We start from the raw sequence: 23,288 nt of genomic DNA, 5'->3' as shown, positions 1-23,288 counted from the left end.
AGGCTGTCGTATGACAGCCTGGACTCCCCCCTGACAGCAGAAGCCTGCATCGCCGACTTTCTGCTATCTGATCTCATGTAACAGCTTCCGGACAGCTGTTGCATTTTAAACTGCGTGATCAGGCATTCCCTTCCGGGCTGAGTCACTGCTGACGTAACCCGGACGTTCCTGTCCTCCAATGAGGCACAGAAGCTGCAATCTCTATGCACGTCTGTACAAAAAATACAATAAAAAAAAATATATAAAGAAGATAATACAATCTTTTAAAAAAACCTTACATCCCATTGCCTTAACACATCTACCCAGTATAACCCTCCTGCCCCTGTTCACAACCCCTAAACATAAAAATTCTACAAAAAATGTACACCTTCTAGTTTGTTCCCTATAAGTGCTGGGAAAGTATGGAAAATCCATATAAATTAGGTATTTCTGAAATCAGGACACCTGAATTGATGAATTTGGAGGGGATTTTCCATCACTTAACCTAATTTTGTGAGGATTCAGAGGGAAATAGAAAAAACACCTATTTTTTTTTCAAAATTTTCAGCTAATCATGCAATTATGGTATCAAAAGAAAGCTCTATCTCTCCTTGAAAAACCAATTGAAGGGGTTAATTGGCCAAGCATTAGCTTTTATTATTATTTATTATTTTTCCTGCGTATAGTGGCAGTACGTATGGGTTGTTCTTTCCCCTTAGGACAAGCTTCTGAAAGACCAATCAAAAAGTAAACTCCTCCCCTCTTACCCATAAATGCCGGCAAACTGGAAGAGTCCTCAGTTCTTTCTTGTCCCTCGTAGGGTGAACAGCTTCGTGGATTCTTCTGATGGTGCGGCACGCGGGTTGTTGCCTGGGGGGTGAGTGTTTGGCTGCGGTTTAAACTTCCCGGGTGGAAGTTCCGTGCTGCACGCCTCGTAACTGGCTTACAGAGGCAGCGTTCACTCTATCCTTTTTGGTTCCAGAGAAGGAGCCTGTGCAGCTGTGTGGAACGCACGCCCGGGTGGCTATTCGTTCCACTGTGATCCTGTAGCGCAATCTGAGCATGCGCGGGTCGGATCGTTTTTATGGCGCCAATTCTGATTACCTACAGCCATACCACCCTGAAAGCGCTTATCTCCTCTGATCTCAGAAGCTAAACAGGGTGGGCCTGGTTAGTACCTGGATGGGAGACCGCCTGGGAATACCAGGTGTTGTAGGATTTGGCAGCCTATTTAAGCTGTGCAAACCTGACTGACCACAAGAGTGTGCGTCAGGTCAGGTTCCCGTGTCACCAAACCCCCACACGGTTGTCTTGCATTGGATTTTAAAAGTGTTTGGTTGCGGTTTTAAAACTTCCCGGGTGGAAGTTCCGTGCTGCGTGCCTCGTAACGGGCTTACAGAGGCAGCGTTCACTCTATCCTTTTTTGGTTACAGAGGAGGAGCCTGTGCAGCTGTGCGGAACGAATGCCCGGGTGGCTATTCGTTCCTTTGTGATCCTGAAGCTCGATCTGAGCATGCGCGGGACGGTTAATTTTTATGAGGCTTTGGCAGCCTATTTTAAGCTGTGGAAACCTTACTGACCACTAGAGTCCACACGGTTGTTTTTCATTGGTTTTAATTGGGTTTTAGCTAAATTTAACCCTTCGTCTCCAGAAACGGACAAACCTGCTCCTCCTGCTAATAGCTGCTTCTAAAGCTAGATATCTAGCCTGTGCAGAATGTAATATGCCGCTCCTGGACGGCTACAGTAAAATAGACTTCCCAATAGTGTGCTGCGGACATCTTGGCAAAAGAAAAACAAAAAGACATGCATTCATTCGTATGCTGGTTTCAAGATAATTTATCCCAGACCTTTTCAGCATTTAAAGATGCGACTAAATCTCCTGCACCTGAGTCACCTGCAAAAGGCATTAAAGACGGCATTGTCTGACCGTTCTTCGGGGGAATGCTCTCGCTCATCTTATGACAAGTTTATTAAATAAGTTAACTGCGTTCTTCAGTTGCAACCGAGAGCAACTAAGTAGGGTCTCCCCTGTTCCTCCCGAATTAGTGGAATTGATGCAGAGGGAGTGGTATAACCCGGCAATCAAGCTTTTATTTTTAAGAATTTAAGAAGTTTTAAGAAGATATTTAATGGCAAGAGCTTCCAAAGGTAGAGGTGCAAGTAAACCGCGCTTCCTGTAGGTGAGATAGCGGGACTCCGAGACGCTATGGATGAGAGAGCCGAAACAGCCGTTAGGAGAATGTTTCAGGCAGCTGCGTTCAGAGTAAAGCGGCTTCATCGGGAGCAGCTGTTATCAAGCCCTGTTGATATATGGAAAAAGGGATACAGCCTCTAAAGCAGACTTATGCGACCTGCTGTTTGAACAAGGAAGGCCTTTGGAAGGCAAGAGAGCAGGGGGTCGCCTGCTACACTTTCAGAAAGCATGGTTTTAGTCTACGGAAAACACATGAATAACGAAGTGGTATAGACAAATAGTTTTTGTAGTCTACAAGATCAGGGTTTTTCGCTCTTCCTCGCGTCCACTTCCTGTGTTCCTCTTATCTTACAAAAAGTGAGAACAAGTTTTGTCGGCAGCAGTGTTTTAGTTGTTAGTGAAGGAACAAATGCCCTCGGAACGTCACTGGAGAGTAGTGTATTCTCTAATTTTTATGTATTTATTTTTTCCGATTTAAAGACCTTCTGTCATCGTTGTATCGCTTATCAACATTTCAGAATGGAAGCCATTATATCGGTTTCCATCATCCTCCGAGAAGGAGATTTCATGGTCACTATACACCTAAAGATGCGTATCTACACGTCCCTATGGTAGTAAGTTCCAGGAAGTGCCTGAGATTTGCTATAAGAACAAAGAATGGCCTGAAGCATTTTCATCTCAAATCTATTCTTTTCGGTTTGACTACCGCTCCTCTAGTCTTCACAGAGCTTCTCTGTCCCCTAGTGGCGCAGTTGAGACAGTTTAGCCGTCATCCCGTATGTCAACGACTGGCTTCTCAAGGCATCCTTTCCAAGTCAACTAAATCACCAGCTGAAGACTTCAATAGCCTTTTTAGAACAACACGGATGGATCATAAACTTAGTAATATCTAATCTTACTCCATCCAGGAGAATCAATTTCCTAGGTTGCATTGTGGACTCTGTATCCCTCTTTTTGCACCTTTCTTCTCAGAAGATCACGCGGATCAAACCATCTGCAACTATATCCGATTTGCATAATCAGGAAAGCAATGAGTCTCCTGGGGTTTTTAACCTCTAATATCCCAGCAGTAAGATGGGCCCGGTCAAGAATGAGGCCACTTCAGTGGCAGATCCTTTCCAGCTGGCCAGGTCTCAAGAGGAGTTAAATTCTAAGATCAAGAGTGGTTCTCCTACAGCTCAATTGATGGCTTTGTTTCAACCAGCAGACTGGTCCATTGTCGCAACAGACGCGCCAAAGACAGGTTGGGGTGCTCACCTTTGGTTCCACAGAGCCCAAAGAAGATTGTCTCCAGAAGAGCCTAGCCAGTCATACAACTAAAGGGAACTGAATGCAGTTTTTCTAGCCCTTAAGGTGTTCAAATGGTGGATTAAGTTCCCCCACGTAAACTTCAGTCAGACAATGCGACTGTAGTAGCTTACCTCAACAGACAAGGAGGCACAAGGGCTTGAAAGCTTCGATGTCTCTGTTCGGAGATTATTTATTTATTTTTTGATATGGGCCCATAATCATCTGAGAGATCTATCGGCATGTCTTATCAGGGGGGCCTTCAATACACTGGTAGATGACCTGAGCAGGGGAAGATATGCTCAGACAGAGTGGTCTCTGAGCCCGGTTATTTTTCGACAGGTTGTCCGTCAAGTTTGGGCGTACAGAAGTTGATCTTATGGCTACAAGACAAAACAGGAAACCCCTCTTCTTGCGTTTCTCTACAAATAGACTATTCTCATTTTCTAGACGGGCTAACAGCGATATGGCAAATCAACCAAGCCTATGTGTTTCCACGGTAGCTCTGATCCCACGTATCCAGAAGATCAAGAAGGACAAAGCCAGGGTGCTTGCAATCCTTCCTTTCTGGCCATTCTGGGGCTGGTTCTCGGACCTGCTCCAGATGACGATTTGTTCTTGGGAACTTCCAGTATCTCCAGATCTACTGGGAAACCGCAATGTCCATATACACACCATCCAGATGTTTCGCTTAACGGTATGGGTGCTGCAAGGCTGATTCTACAGGAGAAGGTATTCACGGTGCTATGGCCGGTCGGTGGTTAAATTCGTAAAGAATGGTGCCAGGATCAAGAGTTCCATAGCTATCCTCCTTCCATTCCAGTCATCGTGCAGTTTCTCGAGAGGGGTTTAATGCAGGTCTTCAGGTGGCTACCTTGAAGAGACAAGTGCCCCCGGTCACTTCTTGCTTTGGTCTTGGCCTCGGATCTCTTTTTTTTAGGCGTTTTTTGCAAGGCTATTATTCTGGCTCTCTAGGCATCCAGTGAGTTCATTGTCTTTCATCAGGCTGAAGTCGTTCTGCATCTCCGACCGTTTTTTCCTCCCGGAAGTCTTGTCGCAGACTAACATTAACCAGTCTTTAGTGTTGCCCACCTTTTTTCCTAATCCTTCTTCTCCAGAAGAGATCATGTGGCACTCTTTTAATGTTGAAAGAGCTCTTCATGTCTATTTACAACGTACTGCAACAGTTCGTGCGCCAGACCACCTGTTTCTTCAGTTTCATGGGAAATCTGCGGCCCAGGAGGTGTCCACATCTACTCTGGCTAGATGGCTTGATGATACTATTTGTTGAGCCTATGTATCCTGTAAAGTGGATAACGTTGTTTATCGCTTTACGTACTCTGAGCTTGTAAAGGGTCAAAACATTTTGCAATGTGTGTCAGACATGAGCAACACAAGCATTTCCAACAGCATCAATTTATTGTGTATCGTGCTAAATTGTGTATCCCAATGCTCAGCGACACCCAAATGATCATTGTGGAGTAATGCATATGATTTGTGTATTTTTTTACAGTGTATAACACAATCTGTATCCGGTAAAGTGTATGTATCATCTCCTATTGAGGTGCACTGACTGCACTCTACTAGAGCTATGTCCGATTCCTGGGCAGCTAAGGCCTTGGCTTTCCCAGAAGAAATTTGCAAAGCGGCAACCTGGTCTTCATGGAATACATATGTTGGTCATTATAGGCTGGACCTTTCTGCAGATTCGGAAGCTGCCTTTGGCCTTCATGTTTTTCAAGCGGTCAATGCCTCTATCCCACCCATGTGACGGATCTTGGTATATCCCATACGTACTGCCACTATACGCAGGAAAAAACAATAATTTCTTACCGTAAATTTTCTTTTTCCTAGTATAGTGGCAGTACGTAGTTCCCTCCCTTATACGTTAGAATAAGTAGTATTTCTTGTTATTACTGAGGACTCTTCCAGTTTGCCGGCATTTATGGCTAAGAGGGGAGGAGTTTACTTTTTGATTGGTCTTTCAGAAGCTTGTCCTAAGGGGATAGAACAACCCATACGTACTGCCACTATACTAGGAAAAAGAAAATTTACGGTAAGAAATTGTTTTTTTATTTTTCCTCAGCTCTTCGACTGGCTATACGTTTTTTTTTTTTTTTTTTTTTATCCCCTCTATTGCCTCTCCATACATTACAGAATAAAAAGTAAACGCCTTAATACAACACAGTAGTGTTGTGGAGTCTGCTAGCAATCTATAAATTATTGTTTTGTAAGTACTTCTAATGTATTCTTTACCTTTGTATGTAAAGTTCTGTTATACGTGGATAAACTTTGCATTATGTTTGATTTTTCAGGTTGAAAACCTTGAGGATTTCTTAAACCATCCAATAAGAAAGCACATGTTGATCAGACATTTGCCAAGGTCCATCCGTCAGCAACTGTTATACAAAAGGTAAAAATACGCAGTTGACTCTTTTTAGTGTACTTAAATGTAACCATGTCTTTATGGACTTTGTCATGATTGACTCATGGAATATAGTGGATGCATGGAAGGATAACCCAGCAGAGGTGGTTAGTTTGTTTAAGCATTCAATTAATTAATCTGAGGTTGATTTAAATGTGTTTCTGTGCATGCCCTCTGTATCTGTTCTGGCAAGAGGTGTCATCTTCCCAAAAAAACCCTGTGGTGATTCATGGCCTAGTTATAGGAATTCCATTCCTATCTTAAGTGGAGGGGTTTCCATCAACTTTACCCCACCATAAATTATTGGCAGATCAAAGATGGTAACCAATTCGTGGGGAAGGTGTCGTATAATTGGCCATGTGGTCAGAGGGATGTTCTCTTGCAAAAGAGCCTGATTTAGGGACAATGCAGTCACCTCAAAGCAGAACTCCATGATATACTCTGATCTGAACAATATCATAAGAAACTATCTGGATTTAAGGAGTTCCCACAGGCCTACTTATTGAAGAGACTCGTGAGTGAGGGTCCTGTGTTTAAGTCCCATTGTTTTTAAGAACTGTTTGCCCGTTTTATTTTTCTTTTGTATGTCTTGTTGTTTTTTGTAATTGTGGCACTGTGTCTTTTGTTATTAAAATATTCATAATTCAAGTCCATCTTTGGGCTCTAGTATTGATATCCACAAACCCTAAGAGAGGATAACACGTTACTGTATTATTGAGAGAGAGATGTTTTAATTCGGATTTTTCACGAATCCGGTATCAAAATCGTGAGTGGTGGCAGGATTTGGGGGTTAACTTGGTATAACTGATGCCTTAAGGGGTGAAGTTAGTAAATCCAGAGGCCTTGTGCTATTAACCCCTTCATGCCCCCAAGCAAGGTCCATAAAGACATGGTTGGATGGGTTTGGTGTGGAAGAACTTGACTGGCCCGCGCAGATACCTGACCTCAACCCCATCGAACACTTTTGGGATTAACTGAAGATTGCTATCAGGCCTTCTTGTCCAGCATCAGTGCCTGAGCTCACAAATACTCTACTGGAATAATGGACAATAATTCTTACAGAAACACTCCAAAATCATGCGGAAAGCCTTCCCAGAAGAGTGGAAGCTACTATAACTGCAAGGGGGGACCAACTACATACTAATGTTTATGTATTTAAAATGCAATGGCAGGTGTTCCAATTAGGGCTGCAACTAACGATTATTTTAATAATTGATTAGTTGGCCGATTATTTTGTCGATTAATCGGATAAAAAAATACATTATTTTAAATTGAAGAAAAAAAAACGTCCAATTTACACTTTCATTTCTTTATTGCAATGGCCTCTCTCTATTCACCTTCTTATTTTACTGACATAATAATAAAAGCTACAAGAACCCAAACACGGTGTTTCTCAAACTAGGTTTTAATACAAAGTTATTAGTAAATATTAATTCATATGTTAACTATTTTTCATATTTAATAAAAACTGAGAAAAAAGCCTTGTTTACATTTTTTTATTTACCAAACTGCCCCCAGTTATGCACATCTGACCCCCAGCTTGCCACTCTGCCCCCATATATGCCTTATACCTCTTATATGCCAGATTCCACTGTGCCCCCTCATATGCCACTGTGCCCCTTGATATGCCTTATACTCCTTATATGCCAGTGATATGCAACTGAGCCCCCGATATACTTTTTACCCCCAGATTTGTTTTATGCCCCCCTGATATGCCTAATATCGATATGTCTTATACCCCCTATATGCCACTGAGCACCCTGATATACCTTTTACCCCAGATATGTTTATGCCCCCCTGATATGCCTAATATCCATATGCCTTATACCCCCTATATGCCCTAAAAATTCATAATACCCCCCCATACACCACTATAACTCACCCATACACCACTCTGGCTCCTCCCCCTCCCATACACCACTCTGGCTCCTCCCCTCTCATACTCCACTCTGCCTCCTCCCCCCTCCCATACATCACTTTGGCTCCTCCCCTCCCATACATCACTTTGCCTCCTCCCCCTCCCATATACCACTCTGCCTCCTCCCATACATCACGTTGGCTCCTCCCCCTCCCATACTCCACTCTGCCTCCTCCCATACACCACTCTGGCTCCTCCCCCTCCCATACTCCACTCTGGCCCCTCCCATACATCACTCTGGCTCCTCCCCCTCCCATACATCACTTTGCCTCCTCCCATACTCCACTCTGCCTCCTGCGAACCTCCGTTTCTGACAAGACACCAGGGAGCCGGGTAGAGAGGCAGAGTGGCGTATGAGAGGGGGAGGAGCCAGAGTGGTGTATTGGAGGGTGGCTCCCATACACCCCTCTGACTTCTCCCCCCTCCCATACTCCGCTCTGCCTCTCTACCCGGCTCCGTTACTGAAGGCACTTTCACTGCAGCTTCATAGAAGCCACAGTGTAAGTGAAGGGCAGTAACGCAGTCTGACCCTCACCGGCTGTCAGAGAGGATGATTCTCTGACAGACTCTGTTACTCACCTTCACTTACACTGAGGCTTCTATGAAGCTGCAGGGAAAGTGCCTGTCAGTAACGGTGCCGGGTAGAGAGGCAGAGTGATGTATGGGAGGGGGAGAGAGACGCAAGTGAGAGACCGGCCGACAGAGAGGGGAATCCAGGTCCCCTGCAGCGTAGCGGGGGATCTGGATTCCGGTGTTATAGTCCGATCTCTGTTTGAGGTTGGATTATATAAGGAGAGGAGTTTTTCAGAGCATTTGCTCTGAAAAAAACCTCTTTTTATAATCGATAAAAATCGATCCGATTAATCGATAATCGATTATCGATTTTGACGATTAGTTGTTTCAGCCCTAGTTCCAATACTTTTGTTCATATAGTGTATATGCATAGCACTTGTTTTGCTTTCAAGTACCACAATATAACAATTCAATGTGTAAGGAACATTAACCAGAAAAATCCCAAAGCCCTTTCCAGTGCTAGCCAGATTGCAGGAATGTACAATGTTATGTTTTAGTCACCGAAAAGTTTAATTAAGAACTTTAGCCATCACAGCTTTTAGCTAAATTGAGAGATGTTAGTGAGGTGGAATTAATGTGTTTATTATTGAATTGCTAAACACTATTGCATAGATTATTTAGCATATTGGACTATGCTATACAGTTTACTATGTGTACATGATTTAATAAAACATGTGTGTGTATGTATGTATATATGTGTGTATATATATATATATATATATATATATATATATGTATGTATATATAAATACCGTATTTGCTCGATTATAAGACGACCCCCCAAAATCTGAATTTACTTAGGAAAAAAAGAAAAAGCCTGAATATAAGACGACCCTAAAGGAAAAAAGTTTTACCAGTAAATGTTAATTCATGTAAACTATTTTTTTTTTAATAAAAGCTATGATTGAGAAAAATATTTTTTTTGTTTTTATTTCCTTGTATTTTCCAACCTGTCCCCCAGTTACGCACATCTGCCCCAGGCTTGCCACACCAATATGACACTGTGGCCCATGAAATGCCTTTTAACCCTCTGTATCCCACTGTGCCCCTTGGTATGCCTTTTGACCCCCTATGTGCCACTCTGCCTCCAGAAATGCCTTATACCCCTATATCCCATTCTGGCATTTAGGGGGTTAAAATGCATATTATGTGGCAGAGTGGCATATAGGGAGGTATAAGGCATTCCAGGAGGCAGAGTGGCATTAAGGGAGTTAAAAGGCATTGTATAGAGTACTCTGCCTCCAGAGATGCCTTATACCCCTATATGCCACTCTGGCATTTAGGGGGTTAAAAGGCATATTATGGGGCAGAGTGGCATATAGGGAGGTATAAGGCATTTCAGGAGGCAGAGTGCTCTATTCAATGCCTCCTTAACGCCACTCTGCCTCCTGAAATGCCTTATACCTCCCTATATGCCCATGCCCCCCATTTAACACACACACACACACACACACACACACACACACACACACACACACACACACACACACACACACACACACACACACACACACACACACACACACACACACACACACACACACACACACACACACACACACACACACACACACACACACTTACTTACTTACTTACTGGTGCTTCCAATTCCCTGCTGTATTGCCGGGGCAGCGGGTTGACGTCTCCTTCTGCTGCAGCCGGAAGGAGGTGGAGTTGGCAGCGGGGGTTTGTCTCTGTCCGTCACGCATACTTTCCCCGGCTGTCAGAGATCAGAGTTCCCCGCACTGGTGCGGGGAACTCTGATCTCTGAAAAAAACCTCGTCTTATAATCGAGCAAATACGGTGTGTGTGTGTGTGTGTGTATATATATATATATATATATATATATATTATAATGTGTATGTATATATACACACACACACACGCCACTTTATTAGGTACACCTTGCTAGTACCGAGTTGGACCCCCTCCGTCTTCAGAACTGCCTTCATTCTTTGTGGCATACTTTCTACAAGGTGCTGAAAACATTCCTGGGAGATTTTGGTCCATATGGACATGATGGCATCACTCAGTTGCTGCAGATTTGTCGACTGCACATCCATGATGCGAATACCCCATCCACCACATTGGTTTGTGCTCTATTGGTTTGTGATCTGGTTACTGAAGGCCAGTGAAGTAGAGTGAACTCCTTGTCGTGTTCAAGAAACCAGTTTGAGATTGTGACCTTTGTGACATGGTGCATTATACTGCTGGAAGCAGCCGTAAGAAGATGTTTACACTGTGTTCATAAAGAGATGGACATGGTCAGCAACGTTACTCAGGTAGGCTGTTGTGTTTAACTGATGCTCAATTGATACTAAGTGACTCAAAGTGTGCCAAGAAAATTTCCCCCACGCCATTACACCACCACCAGCCTGAACCATTGATACAAGGCAAGATGGATCCATGCTTTCATGTTTACGCCAAAGTCTGACCCCGCCATCTGAATGTCCCCACTGGAATTGAGACTCATCAGACCAGTCTTCCATTGTCCATCTTTGGTGAGCCTGTTGGAACCTGTTGGAATTATAGCCTCAGTTTCCTGTTAGCTGACAGGAGTGGCACCCGGTGTGGTCTTCTGCTGCTGTAGCCCATCTGCTTCAAGGTTCAATGTGTTGTGAATTTAGAGATGGTATTCTGCATACCTTGGTTGTAACGAGTGGTTATTTGAGTTTGCCTTTCTGTCATCTCGAACCAGTCTGCCCATTCTCCTCTGACATCAACAAGGCATTTTTGTCCACACAACTGCTGCTCACTGGATATTTTCTCTTGTTGTTTGAAATTTAGCAAGTTGTCTTGATCACGTATACATGCCTTAGTTCTTTGAGTTGCTGCCATGTGATTGGCTATTTGTGTTAACAAGCAATTGAACAGGTGTAAATAATAATAGTGGAATAGTATTTTACCTAATACACAGGAATACATGTATGTTAACATTTTTGGTATCGATTATGCAGCATAGGTTATATATAAACAGAAATATGGAAAACCAAAAGCCATTTTAAGGTCCCCCTTAATTCATAATGCACCTTACTTATAGATATCCTACTCTGTCACCCTGATATGCCACTCTGTCCCCTTGATATGCTTTATGCCACCTAGAAATGCCATTCTGACCCCCTAGAAATGCCAGTCTGCCCCTAGATAAGCCCCCCCCCGACTTGACTTGTCTGCGATGCACGCAGGTTGTCTACGCGTGTCGCGCAGATGTCCACCGGCTGCTGGAGAGTAGAGCAAAATGGAAAAAGATCAAAAACCCGCCCGCCGCCCAAAACTGCATGTCCCAGGCGTCGGGTGATAAGAATTGTGCATAACTGCGCTAAACCCCGATTATAGGCTGCACCCCCACTTTTAAGTGTGTGTGTGTGGGGGGGGAGGGTTAGCCTATATTTGGGCAAATATGTGTGTGTGTGATATATATATATATATATATATATATATATATATATATATAAAAATTTATTTGCATATGTGCATGAATGGTCTTGACTAATTAGAACTGTTATGCTCAGTTTAAATTGAGTGTTTTATATTTGTTTTGTTTATTCATTTTTCGCTGGAATGTATCTGTTTCAGGAGGTATGTGTTTTCAGTGTTCCAGAGTCTGCAAAAATTAAGCTGTATGGGACTTGTGCAGTTTGGTCCAATAGAAAAATTTCAAGACAAAGATCAGGTATTTCAAATTAAAATAAGATGAAGTATATATATTGTGACAAATTTTTCTTTTACATCAGGGTTTTTGAAGAGTATCTTGTTAGTTACCACAGTCTAGGGTTAATGAAGCCCAGGACACATCCAGCTCAGTTTCAGTGTTTATTTGGTTAGAATAAACAGCAGTGAATATGTCGGTACAAAATAAAAGTTTTTATGCTTTTTCCTGAGCTTTTCCTGAGCACTTGTCATACACAGCAACAGATTATGTCCAATTGGGTGACTTCCCACTTTTCAATAAATGAAAGATCAAAACGCAATTTTTGTAGAGAGTGGCCTCTTGAGTCCATCAGCTCTCCTAGCTGGCCTAACACTGGCTTCTTTCTGCTGCATCAGGCTGATCCTTTTTCACACATTGTCTGCTAATTCATCAGCTGCAGTTAAGCCCCAATTAGAGCAAACACCTGTGGAGCTCCTGTCTAGTACAAGCTCTGGAGTAGATTTTTGTTTTTAACAGCAATTAGTGCTGTTGGAGCACTAGTCCACCCTGCTCTCCAGACGCTCTGCTGTTGAGACCCTTACCATGGTTTCCAAATTACTAGTGATACAGTTTGTATGGAAGCCCTGGGACATTCCATCAATGACTATACCACACAGTCTGCCACTATATATATATATATATATATATATATATATATATATATATAATTAATATAAGAAAAGGTGCACTACCGGGACTTTTCCAGCATTTTATTGAATAAGAAACACAGTATGTATATACATACACACATGTGTGAATAATATATATATATGTGTAAATATGTTGTGACGGGACGCCCTTTACCCTGACTGGGTACTCCTGCCAAACTTTGCTTCCTCCTCCGGGGCCCCAGTAAGTAACCTCTTCAGCACCTGACAGAACCAGCGTTGTAGAGGGAAGGGGGGGGGGACGCCTCTACACTGGAACTGCACTAGCACTATGGCACAGGGGTATTTAAACAGTATAAGGGGGAAATTTACATACAATAGACACAGCAAACCACACAGGTCCTCCTTTGCACACGGCTCAGTATTTGCACTCAGCCCACCTCAGCCCGGTTTGGGGGCGCTCTTGTAGTCTGTGAAGAGAATGGTAAACACAGGCGTTTCCCTGACTTCTGGCTGAAACCTGCTGGATATCAGATCCAGGTGAAAATACTGGCCATAAAGGTCTCTGTACTGTAAGTCCTGACCCAATGGAAAGTAAAACCACAATTAAACCCCCTCCCAAAATGCAGTATACCCAAAAAAAAAATTCCGAGCTCCACAATTTTTTTTAGAGTCTATTGTACTTTGGGAAACGTGGCTTGCGTACCAGGGGGAAGTAGTCCTCCCTAAGAAGAGAAGAACTTTCTAGGCCAAGGCCCATAGTCTGTAAGGAGGAAACTGGCCCTCCGTCCCGCCTCCTTAGGAGCCTATGGCACGGAGGCTTCCGTCACAACAATCATTAACTGAGCTATAAATCGCTGTGTTGGAGGAATAATACTGGTTGAGTAACAGTCAAACTTACTAACACCATGGCAAGACTATGCACAGCAACAAGAAAGTGTTCTGGAAATGCAGTTGGGCGTTTGGTCAGATATTTAGCCATCATTCAATACCATTAGGGAGTCATCTGATTGGCCCCAATTTTACTCTGTCTGCAGGGGAACCTAGAAGATGTTTTAAGAAGAAAAGTTTTTCCACATTAATGGCTAAAAAAAGCTTACAAAAGTGCTTTAACCCCTTCAGGTTCAAGGCAGGTTTATACTACATGACCGAAGCAATTTTCATATGTTTTTTTACAATGTCTCTGGTCATTGTAACTTCCCTCTTTCTCAATTATGTGAATAATAATGCAAGTAGGGCTTTCTTTTGAAATCAAATTCAAGTTTTTTACACCTATATAAATTGTACAGATTTAGAGCAAATGGGGGTAAAAATAACATATCTAATTATATATATATATATATATATATATATTTTAATTTCGTGCTCGTGATTCGCTTCAAAGCGATCACATGAACGGACTTGAGGGGGAGTGGCTGCTACAGATCGCTAGGGACATCCATCAGTCAGTAGCAGCCGCCCCTCGCGATCCCGGCGTCCATATCGACGCTGGATCGCGCATCATTGATGACGTACCTGGTACGTCCCGGTCTGTGGGTGACACCCAACCAGGAAGTACCAGGTACGTCATCGGTACGGAAAAGGTTAAAATGACTTACAACCAGCATTATGTCCCATTCTCATTTACAGTTAAATATGATTGCATTGACAAATGCATTTTCTTTTGTTGCAATATATACCATTTTTTTCTCTGCAGGCCTGAGTGACGTGAGCTAAGTTTTTTTTTTTATGAACATGCTGCTAAGTTATAATTTCACTTTTCCCAGTAGTGTTGGGTATTTATCATTAGCTGTATGAAATTTGCCTTGGTATACTTTGATGTCGGGTTTATTTACAATGGTAAGTTTTCATCAACAGGTATTTGTGTATGTGAAGAAAAAGGCTACAATTGTTGATACCACCAGCTGTGACCCTCACTATAATCTTGCTCAAGGAAATCATCCTTTTGATAAGCGACATTATCATTTGAAAACTATTCAAGATGTGGAAAATTTTTGGTTTGATTTACAGTTTGTTTGTCTTAATACTCCTTTGGGTAAGTATTTTTTAATCATTTTACAACATGTTTTATATTGGGGGAGCAAAATTGATTTAGAGGACCCTTTTTATTTAGATTTTGGTGCATTTCTTTACAAACATAATTTTGTATTTTGACCTTTTGGTTCACATGAAACTTGGAAGATTTTTTTACTTTTCAAAAAGATGTTCAGTGGAATTCAGTGGACCTTTTAAATAATAAAGGGACAGCATCATCGGGCTTGTAAGGAGATCCAGATTTTGCATTGCTGGACCACTACCAACAGCAGTACTACACCAAAGGATAGACACACCCAGCAATTGCACGATGGTTTTAATTTATGGCTAGAAAAGTGTTTTTTTTTAATTTTTTTTTATTTTCCATGCTAGAGTAATAATGAGAGATACAAAAAAGGTGGCTTGCATCCAAAGAAACAGAAATTCTTAATAAGCAGTTCAGTGGTTTTACTGTCATTTAGCCCTTGCTTGCCACATCATTGTGTTAAACAACTGTAGAAAGCGGTCTTCAACATGCCAAAAAAATCGTTCATATCATATTCACCATATTCAAAGGCTGTATGCCTCTAAAATATGGCAACACCCGTGCGCTTAAAAAAACGAAGAAAAAAAACCCCTATTCGATTGCTTCTAAAACAGCTCTGATGAGACTAGATGCTTGAGGTTAAAATCAGCTTTTATTTTATTTTTTGTTTTGTTGTTAATTACAAGAGGATCAATATAAAAACTTTAATATCTTCTATGACTTGGATCTTTCCTTATACTCTCAGCGGAACAAAATGAAATGTAAATTAACAGATTTAGTTCATGTGAAGGGTTAATATAGAGTTCTATACTTTTAAAGAGTTCCAGCGGACTCAAATCCCCTCATCATAGACTTTGTCAAGTCTATATTCTCGCACCATGTTTAGCGGGAAGGTGCGAATACAGAGGAGAGGGAGGGGCTCTTCTCCCTCTGTATATCTTGTGTTGTGTTGTATGTAGTCCAATTTATGTTTTGTTGGTTTGTTATTTACTATGTTAGGGAGTTTTGCCATACTGGGACGTCAGGAAGAGCTAGACATTTATGGTCAAATGTACAACCCTTAATGTCCAAGCGTTAAATACAAACTATAAAAGAGCGATGTTAACCAAAACTTGCAAAAAATAATATATTGACGTAGCTCTGATTCAAGAATCCCACTTGATAAAACCAAAAATGAAGAAAATGAAAATTAGAGGGTATTCTTTAGCCGCTAACGCCTCTCTAGTAAACAATAAAAAAAGAGGAGTGGCAATTCTAATTTGGAATTCCAGATAAAGTATGAGAACATATAGCAAGAGGTAGATCTAGAAGCTAGATATATCATACTAATATGCCAGTTAAATGAGAAACTATTTACTATAGTCAATATATATGCACCCAATAGATCCCAGTTATCTTTTTAAGAAAGTTATTAAATAGAATTGATGAAATCAAACAAGGTCAGGTTATTCTAGCGGGATTTCAACATGGTGGTTGATCCAAATATTGATAAACAATTCCCTACAGGAGCCAAGTGCCCTATTGACTAAATAAAACAAACTAAGAAACGTCAACAACTATTTAAGGAATTTGCCCTCTATGATATTTGGAGATCTTTTAGGCCAGAGGACCGGGACTATACACACTTTTCAAAAGTACATTTATCATATTCAAGGCTAGATATGTTTCTAGGTGACCAATATATATTAAAGATGTTAAGACATTTATTTGTGATATAATAACTCAGCAGAGATAACCCTTGCAGAGATTGGAGATTGAATGATACTGTTCTACAGAATAATGAAAATCTGGAATATTTAGCCAAAATTACTTTTTTTTATTATTTTTTTTAGAGAATGTAACCCCAGGGGACATTAATAATAATGCTGAGCCCTAAGGAGCAAAAACAATCCCTTTCTTCTCTCCCAGAATTATATTTAGAGCTCAATCGATTACCAATTCACCACTTTTTGAAATGTCAGAGAAACTAAGCAGGGTTAAAAAGTTAATCAATGATCACCATATGGCTAAAATAAAGGAGAATCTCAGGAAGTTAAATCAGATATGGTACTATAAGAATAACAAGACAGATTGTCTCCTAACAGCAAAATTAAAAAAAAAAAAAAAGTGACATCTCATAGAATTTATAAAATAACAGAAAAGGATAACTCTTTTTATACTCCACATGAAATAGGAGCTGCTTTTGAAAGATGGTACCAAGACAAGAATTATATAATATTCCAGATCAGTCTGAAGAACCCTGCATCCAAATTACTTAAATAAAATTACTCTGCTTAAATTATCAAAAGAACATTTAGATCAATTGAATGTGCCATTTAATATTGAGGCAGTTGAATCAATAATTAATCATTTAAAGAACAACGTTGCTCCGGGCCCAGATGGATTTTCTAATAAAAAAAAAACAAAAAAAACATTAGTTCAGAAACCGCAATATATTTAATTTAATGGAAAAACAGGCCCATTTTCCATTAAAAATTATGCGTGCCAATATAGTTCCCATTTTAAAGCAAGACAAGCCCCCTGATAAGATCACTAATGTGACAGAATGACCTGTCATACAGGGCCCCAAGGTACTCAGAGATGGCTCCAGCCTGGCTGTCAAACAAAGATAGCACAGGCAGAAACTCCATTGTTTAATTGATCCCATCAATAGGATTGCTGCCAGGGGATTAAAGGTTGGGTTGTATGAACGTATCTGTTAATTTATGTTAATGAAGTTCTGTGGCTATATGAGGCTATGTTTTACAATAATAAACTGTTTATTCCTGCTGTACTCAGTTCAAGGTAGTTGTGTCTACGTATTGGGTACACATAGCGGGGTTCCAAGGTGCGCATGCTGGCTGGTGCTGGAAGTTATTCTGGGGACAATAGGAGGATACATGTGGGTGATCTCTGGGAGTTACTACAGCTCTCTTGGTGAACCCGTTACAACTAACTATAGACCTATTTCTCTGATTAACTCAGACACTAAAATCTATGCTGCCCTTCTTGCGGCCAGACTAAAAAATATAATTTCTGTCTTAAATAAATAAAATAAATAAAGTAAATAAGGATCAGGTAGGCTTTGTAGCAGGAAGAACTTCTAGTAGTAATATTAGACGGTTAATACAAATACAGGACATTAATAAAAGGAAGATAAACCCCATGATGACTCTGTTTTTAGATGCTGAAAAAGCATTTGACAGTCAACTGGAAATTCCTCAAAGCATCTGTAGAAAAATTGGGTCTTGAAGGAAAGATTCTACATAAGATAATGGCTCTGTTTTCCCTTACGGCTAGGATAGTTGGACAGGGCATATCTTCTCTTTGGTTCCAGGTCAGAAATGGCACTAGACAAGGCTGCCCTTTATCTCCCCTTTTATATATATATACTTTCTTTGGAACCTCTGGCTCAAAGTATAAGTGACAATGTACAAATTAAAAGAGGCCTGAATAAAGGAAAATAAGGTAAAATAATGCTCTATGCCAGGGGCGTCCAACATGCGGCCCGCAGCCAGGGCAACCGATCTTACGCGAGCCGCACCTCAAGCCCTGCTACTTACTTGTGGGAGGGACTTCTGGACTGCACACAGAGGAAGCGGAGTTCACGTGACATCCTACTTCCTCTGTGCTTTAGCAGAGAAGGCAGAGGGAGGCCGCGCCCCCTGCTGAAGTCTGTAAGCGGCATCGAGGAGCTGCCTTGCAGGTAAGGAGGTGGGGAGGGTGTTTGAATGAGTGTGTGTGATTGAGGGAATGAATCTGTGAATGAATGATTATATGAATAAATGTGTGTGTGTGTGTGTGTGTGTGATAGCATGGATGTGTAAGTGCTGGAACCTAGGCATGATGGGACTGTGATTGCTGTTAGCAATCACACTCCTATCATGCCAAGTCAGCCAGTACATGCTGAAACCTGGCCAGCTGCCCCCCTTGTGTATTGATGCTGCCAGTAGTATGGGGTCTGCACTCACAGCCACCCTGTACCAGCATGTACTGGCTGACTTGGCATGATAGGAGTGTGATTGCTAACAGCAATCACAGTCCCATAATGCCTAGGTTCCAGTATTTACTGGATGGATGTGTAAGTGCTGGAACCTAGGCATGATGGGACTGTGACTACTGTTAGCAATCACACTCCTATCATGCCAAGTCAGCCAGTACATGCTGAAACCTAGCTAGCTGCCCCCCTTGTGTAGTGATGCTGCCAGCAGTATGGGGTCTGCACATCACTTACAGCCACCCTGTACCAGCATGTATTGGCTGACTTGGCATGGTAGGAGTGTGATTGCTAACAGCAATCACAGCGAGCACAGCCCCATCATGCCTAGGTACCAGCATTTACTGGTTGCCTGCATTTACTGGTTGCCAAGTCATATTGCTAATTTTGTCCAATTGTGTGTTACCTACTTTTATTAAAAATGTGAGTTTTTATTATTATTTTTAAAGGTGGGGGTCATTTTCGGTTTTGGCTAAGTGAACCCTGAATGTTTTGGTCCAGAATTTTCATTTTAGTTCATCCCTAGAATAAATCTAGGGAATCCTGAATTTGTAGTCGCAAAACTTTCTAGGCCCAGAAATCAGTGAGAGGAAAAGTAAAGGTTTTGTGTCATTTTACTTTATTTTAATCTGCATATTTTATTAAAGGCCATATTTTTTGTCACAGTGAAAAATGAGTGCGGCCCGCGCAGGTATACAATTCTGATGAAGTGGCCCACTGCAGAAAAAACTTGGACACCCCTGCTCTATGCTGATGATATTGTTGTTACCTCTTACCTTCCATGTTAACCCTTTCCTGCCCAGACACAGCAGCCTCTTTTTATATAACACACTTGCTTCATCCCTCGACACCATAGCTCCAATTACTACGTTACCCCCGACAATTTAAACGCCAACCATGGCATACCAAAACCACAGTTTCTTCAGAAGTGCTGCCGCACAGCTGAACGCTACTTCAGAAAATCAAAATCCAGCGAAGACTTTACTCACTATAAATTCATGCTTCACACCTACAACTCTGAGTGAAAAGGAAAGAGTGATACTCAGCGCTTAAAATGAAAATGCCAGATATCTGGTGTAATGACACAACTTAAACAAGTATAATACCTTGGTGCTGCAGAACCAACACACTGACCACAAGTGTGTAAAGGATAATACACAAAACAAAGAAATAAAGTGCTGCGCAAAATTTACAAACGACACCACAATATGTGCGGAAATTAAATAATACTTAAATTCATTAAAATGGATTCTTCAATAAGTTCCTCTGTTGGGAAGCCCATAGAGCCCCTTCTGGGGAATGGAGTTTCTTCTTTGTACCGGTGTACTAGAAAAGACCGGAGGAGAAAGTGTTAAAAAAAAGTAGTAGTTTTAATATAAATAAAAAAATAGTATCTTACATATAAGAATACTTTAACGCTCCCGTGGGAAGGACCGGAATAATGCTGTGTTGTAGCAGGAACAGCTTGGTTCTCTCAGGATTCCTCTGTGTCCACTTCCTCAATGGGCGTATTCAGCACAACGCGTTTCACCAATCGGCTTCCTCACGTGCATAGTCTCTCCACCTCCAGTCTTCCCACTTATAGAGCCATTAACCTACAACTCTGCCCTCTCTCTCGCCAAACAGCTCTACGTCTCCACTTTCATATTCTCCCTTTCTTCCAACCCACGACGCCTTTTTTCTACTTTCAACTCCCTTCTCTGTCCCTCCGCACCCACACCACAAACCTCTCTCACTGCCCAAGATCTTGCTACCCACTTCAAAGAGAAGATCAAGACTATTAGAAAAGACCTCTCTTCCTTACAACTCCCTCCTACACCACTCACCACCACTCTCTCCACTCCTCCTATACTAACTGCCTTTTCCCCTACAACTGAAGAAGAGATAGCCACTCTTCTTTCTTCATCTCACACAACAACCTGTCCCCTTGACCCCATCACTTCACACCTCACAAAGTCTCTATGTCCATCCCTTGGTCCATCACTTACCCACCTATTTAATCTTTCTCTATCATCTGGAACTGTACCATCTGCCTTCAAGCATGCACTAATCACACCGATTCTAAAGAATCCTTCCTCAGATCCCGTCTGCTTGACTAACTACCGCCCTATCTCTCTGCTTCCTTTTACCTCTAAGCTGCTTGAACGGATTGTGTACAATCGCCTTACTAACTCCCTCTCCTCTAATTCCCTCCTTGACCCTCTACAGTCTGGTTTCAAACCCCTTCACTCTACTGAAACAGCTCTAACAAAAGTCTCCAATGACTTGCTCTCTGCCAAAGCAAAAGGTCACTTCTCTATTCTAATACTACTGGGTCTCTCTGCTGCATTCGATACTGTTGATCACCACCTTCTTCTAGACTCACTTGCTTCTATAGGCATTCGAGATACAGCTCTCTCCTGGATCTCCTCTTATCTGTCTAACCGTTCCTTCTCTGTCAACTTCTCTGGCAAGACATCATCGCCCCTTCCACTTTCGGTTGGTGTCCTCCAAGGTTCAGTCCTTGGCCCTCTGCTGTTCTCTCGTTATACTTCCTCTCTTGGCAAACTAATCAACTCATTTGGCCTCCAGTATCTATATGCAGATGATACCCAAATCTACCTGTCTTCTCCTGATCTCTCTCCATCTCTCATGTCCCGTATTACCAGTTGCCTGTCTGCTATTTCTTCATGGATGTCACAACGCTACCTGAAACTTAATCTTTCTAAAACTGAACTCATTATCTTCCCTCCCTCCATCTCCACTACCTGAATTCTCTATCACCATTAACAACACGACTATCTCTCCTACTAACCAGGCCTGATGCCTTGGGGTCATCCTTGACTCAAACCTCTCCTTCATCCCTCACATTCAGTCCCTCGCCAAATCCTGCTGCTTGCACCTAAAAAAACATCTCTCGTATCTGCCCGTTCCTCACCCAAGAATCCACAAAAACTCTGGTTCATTCACTTATCATTTCCCGTCTTGACTACTGCAACACTCTTCTGGTTGGCACTCCACTGTCTCGACTCTCTCTCCTCTACAGTCTATCCTAAATGCCTCTGCTAGGCTCATCTTCCTTGCACGTCACTCCTCTTCTGCTTCCCCCCTCTGTGAAACCCTCCACTGGCTCCCAATTACCTTTAGAATTAAACTTAAAATCCTGGTACTGACATATAAGGCCATCCATAATACTGTTCCTCCATACATTTCTGACCTCATTAGCAAATACTCTTCTACTACGTTCTTCCCATGGGCTAAGGCTCTCCTCCTCACTTATCACCTCTTTTCCAGTTTACAAGATTTCTACTCTCAAGGAACCTTCAGCATTCTCCCTCCCTCCCGACATTCAAGAAAAATCTAAAAACCCGCGTCTTCAGAGAAGCATGCCATCTTAGCTGCTAGAACTTCCTTGTCATCGATACAACCACCACACTACCTCTCACCCTTTCTTTATGCCTTATGTTTGTCACCCCATTTCCCTCTAGATTGTAAGCTTGCGAGCAGGGCTCTCTCCACCAAATGTATTGGTTTGTCTTAGTCTGTCAATTCTTGTCTTGTCATATCCCTTGAATTTATGTATTGTATTAAGCGCTGCGTAAACTGTTGGCGCTATATAAATAAAAGATAATAATAATACCGTCTTAGATCCAGCTGACTCAACAGAGCATTTATTTAAAGAAATAACTTTATATGGAAAGGTGGCAAATTATAAACTTAATATATCTAAAACTAATGCAACGTTGGTTAATTATCCTGGCCCTTTGGCACAAGCCTTAAAGACTAAATATTTATTTACCTGGGCCTCTAAGGAAGTTACTTACCTGGGGATAAAAATAGCATCAAATCCTGATAAATTACTGGTGGTGAATTTTAAATTCCTGGTGGGGAAGGATAAATCTTATATTCTTCCAAGATGGATTTGTTTAGACTAGTTCCCTTTTATTTTCCCAAGAGTTGACTAATGGAGATCCAAAAGTCATTCACAAGATTTATATGGGGATCTAAGACCCCAAGAATTTCGGTCAAGATCCTAAAGAAAAGTATAAGTCAAGGGGGAGTAGCCTTTCTGGACATAAATACCATGAAGCAGCAATGATTACACATATTTCAAAATGGTTGATAGTAGGGCTGCAACTAATGATTATTTTCATAATCGATTAGTTGGCCGATTTATTTTTTAGATTAATCGGATAAAAAAAATGAATGTAAATTTTTCATTTATTTAAAATAATTTAATAAACTATGTTAAATACAAACAGCAGTATAAAAAAAAAAAAACCAGCCCCCCCAATTTATGGACATTTGAGCCCAGGCTTGCCACGCTGCCTCCCAGGCTTGCACCGCTGCCTCCCACATATGCCACGCTGCCTCCCACATATGCCACGCCACACTGCCTCCCACATATGCCACGCCATGCTGCCTCCCACATATGCCACTCCACTCTACCCCCAGATATGCCTTATACACCCTGATACACCACTCCGTCCTCCCCAGACATGCCACACTGCCCTCCCCACATATGCCTTATATACCGTATATGCCTTATACTCCCAGATATGTCTCTCCGTCCTCCCCAGATATGCCTTAAACCCC

At 41.8% G+C, this 23,288-nt stretch overlaps 1 protein-coding gene and 1 pseudogene across 2 annotated transcripts in view; both read left to right on the top strand.

Moving 5' to 3' along the window:
• GTF3C1 (general transcription factor IIIC subunit 1) overlaps window positions 1-23,288 on the top strand; it is a 195,212-nt gene that overhangs the window by 18,795 nt on the left and 153,129 nt on the right. For both annotated transcript variants that reach the window (XM_053472098.1, XM_053472099.1), the window contains 3 exons: window positions 5,779-5,876; window positions 11,956-12,052; window positions 14,536-14,713. In XM_053472098.1, the coding sequence (XP_053328073.1) occupies window positions 5,779-5,876; window positions 11,956-12,052; window positions 14,536-14,713 (373 nt within the window). The remainder of the gene's footprint in view (window positions 1-5,778; window positions 5,877-11,955; window positions 12,053-14,535; window positions 14,714-23,288) is intronic.
• On the top strand, window positions 1,082-1,198 carry LOC128502480 (uncharacterized; annotated as a pseudogene).

This window comes from Spea bombifrons, chromosome 7 (genome assembly GCF_027358695.1).
Source record: "Spea bombifrons isolate aSpeBom1 chromosome 7, aSpeBom1.2.pri, whole genome shotgun sequence".
Classification (NCBI taxonomy): domain Eukaryota; kingdom Metazoa; phylum Chordata; class Amphibia; order Anura; family Pelobatidae; genus Spea; species Spea bombifrons.
The sequence above is the reverse complement of the archived record's forward strand: the minus strand, read 5'-3'. Positions and strand labels throughout refer to the sequence as shown.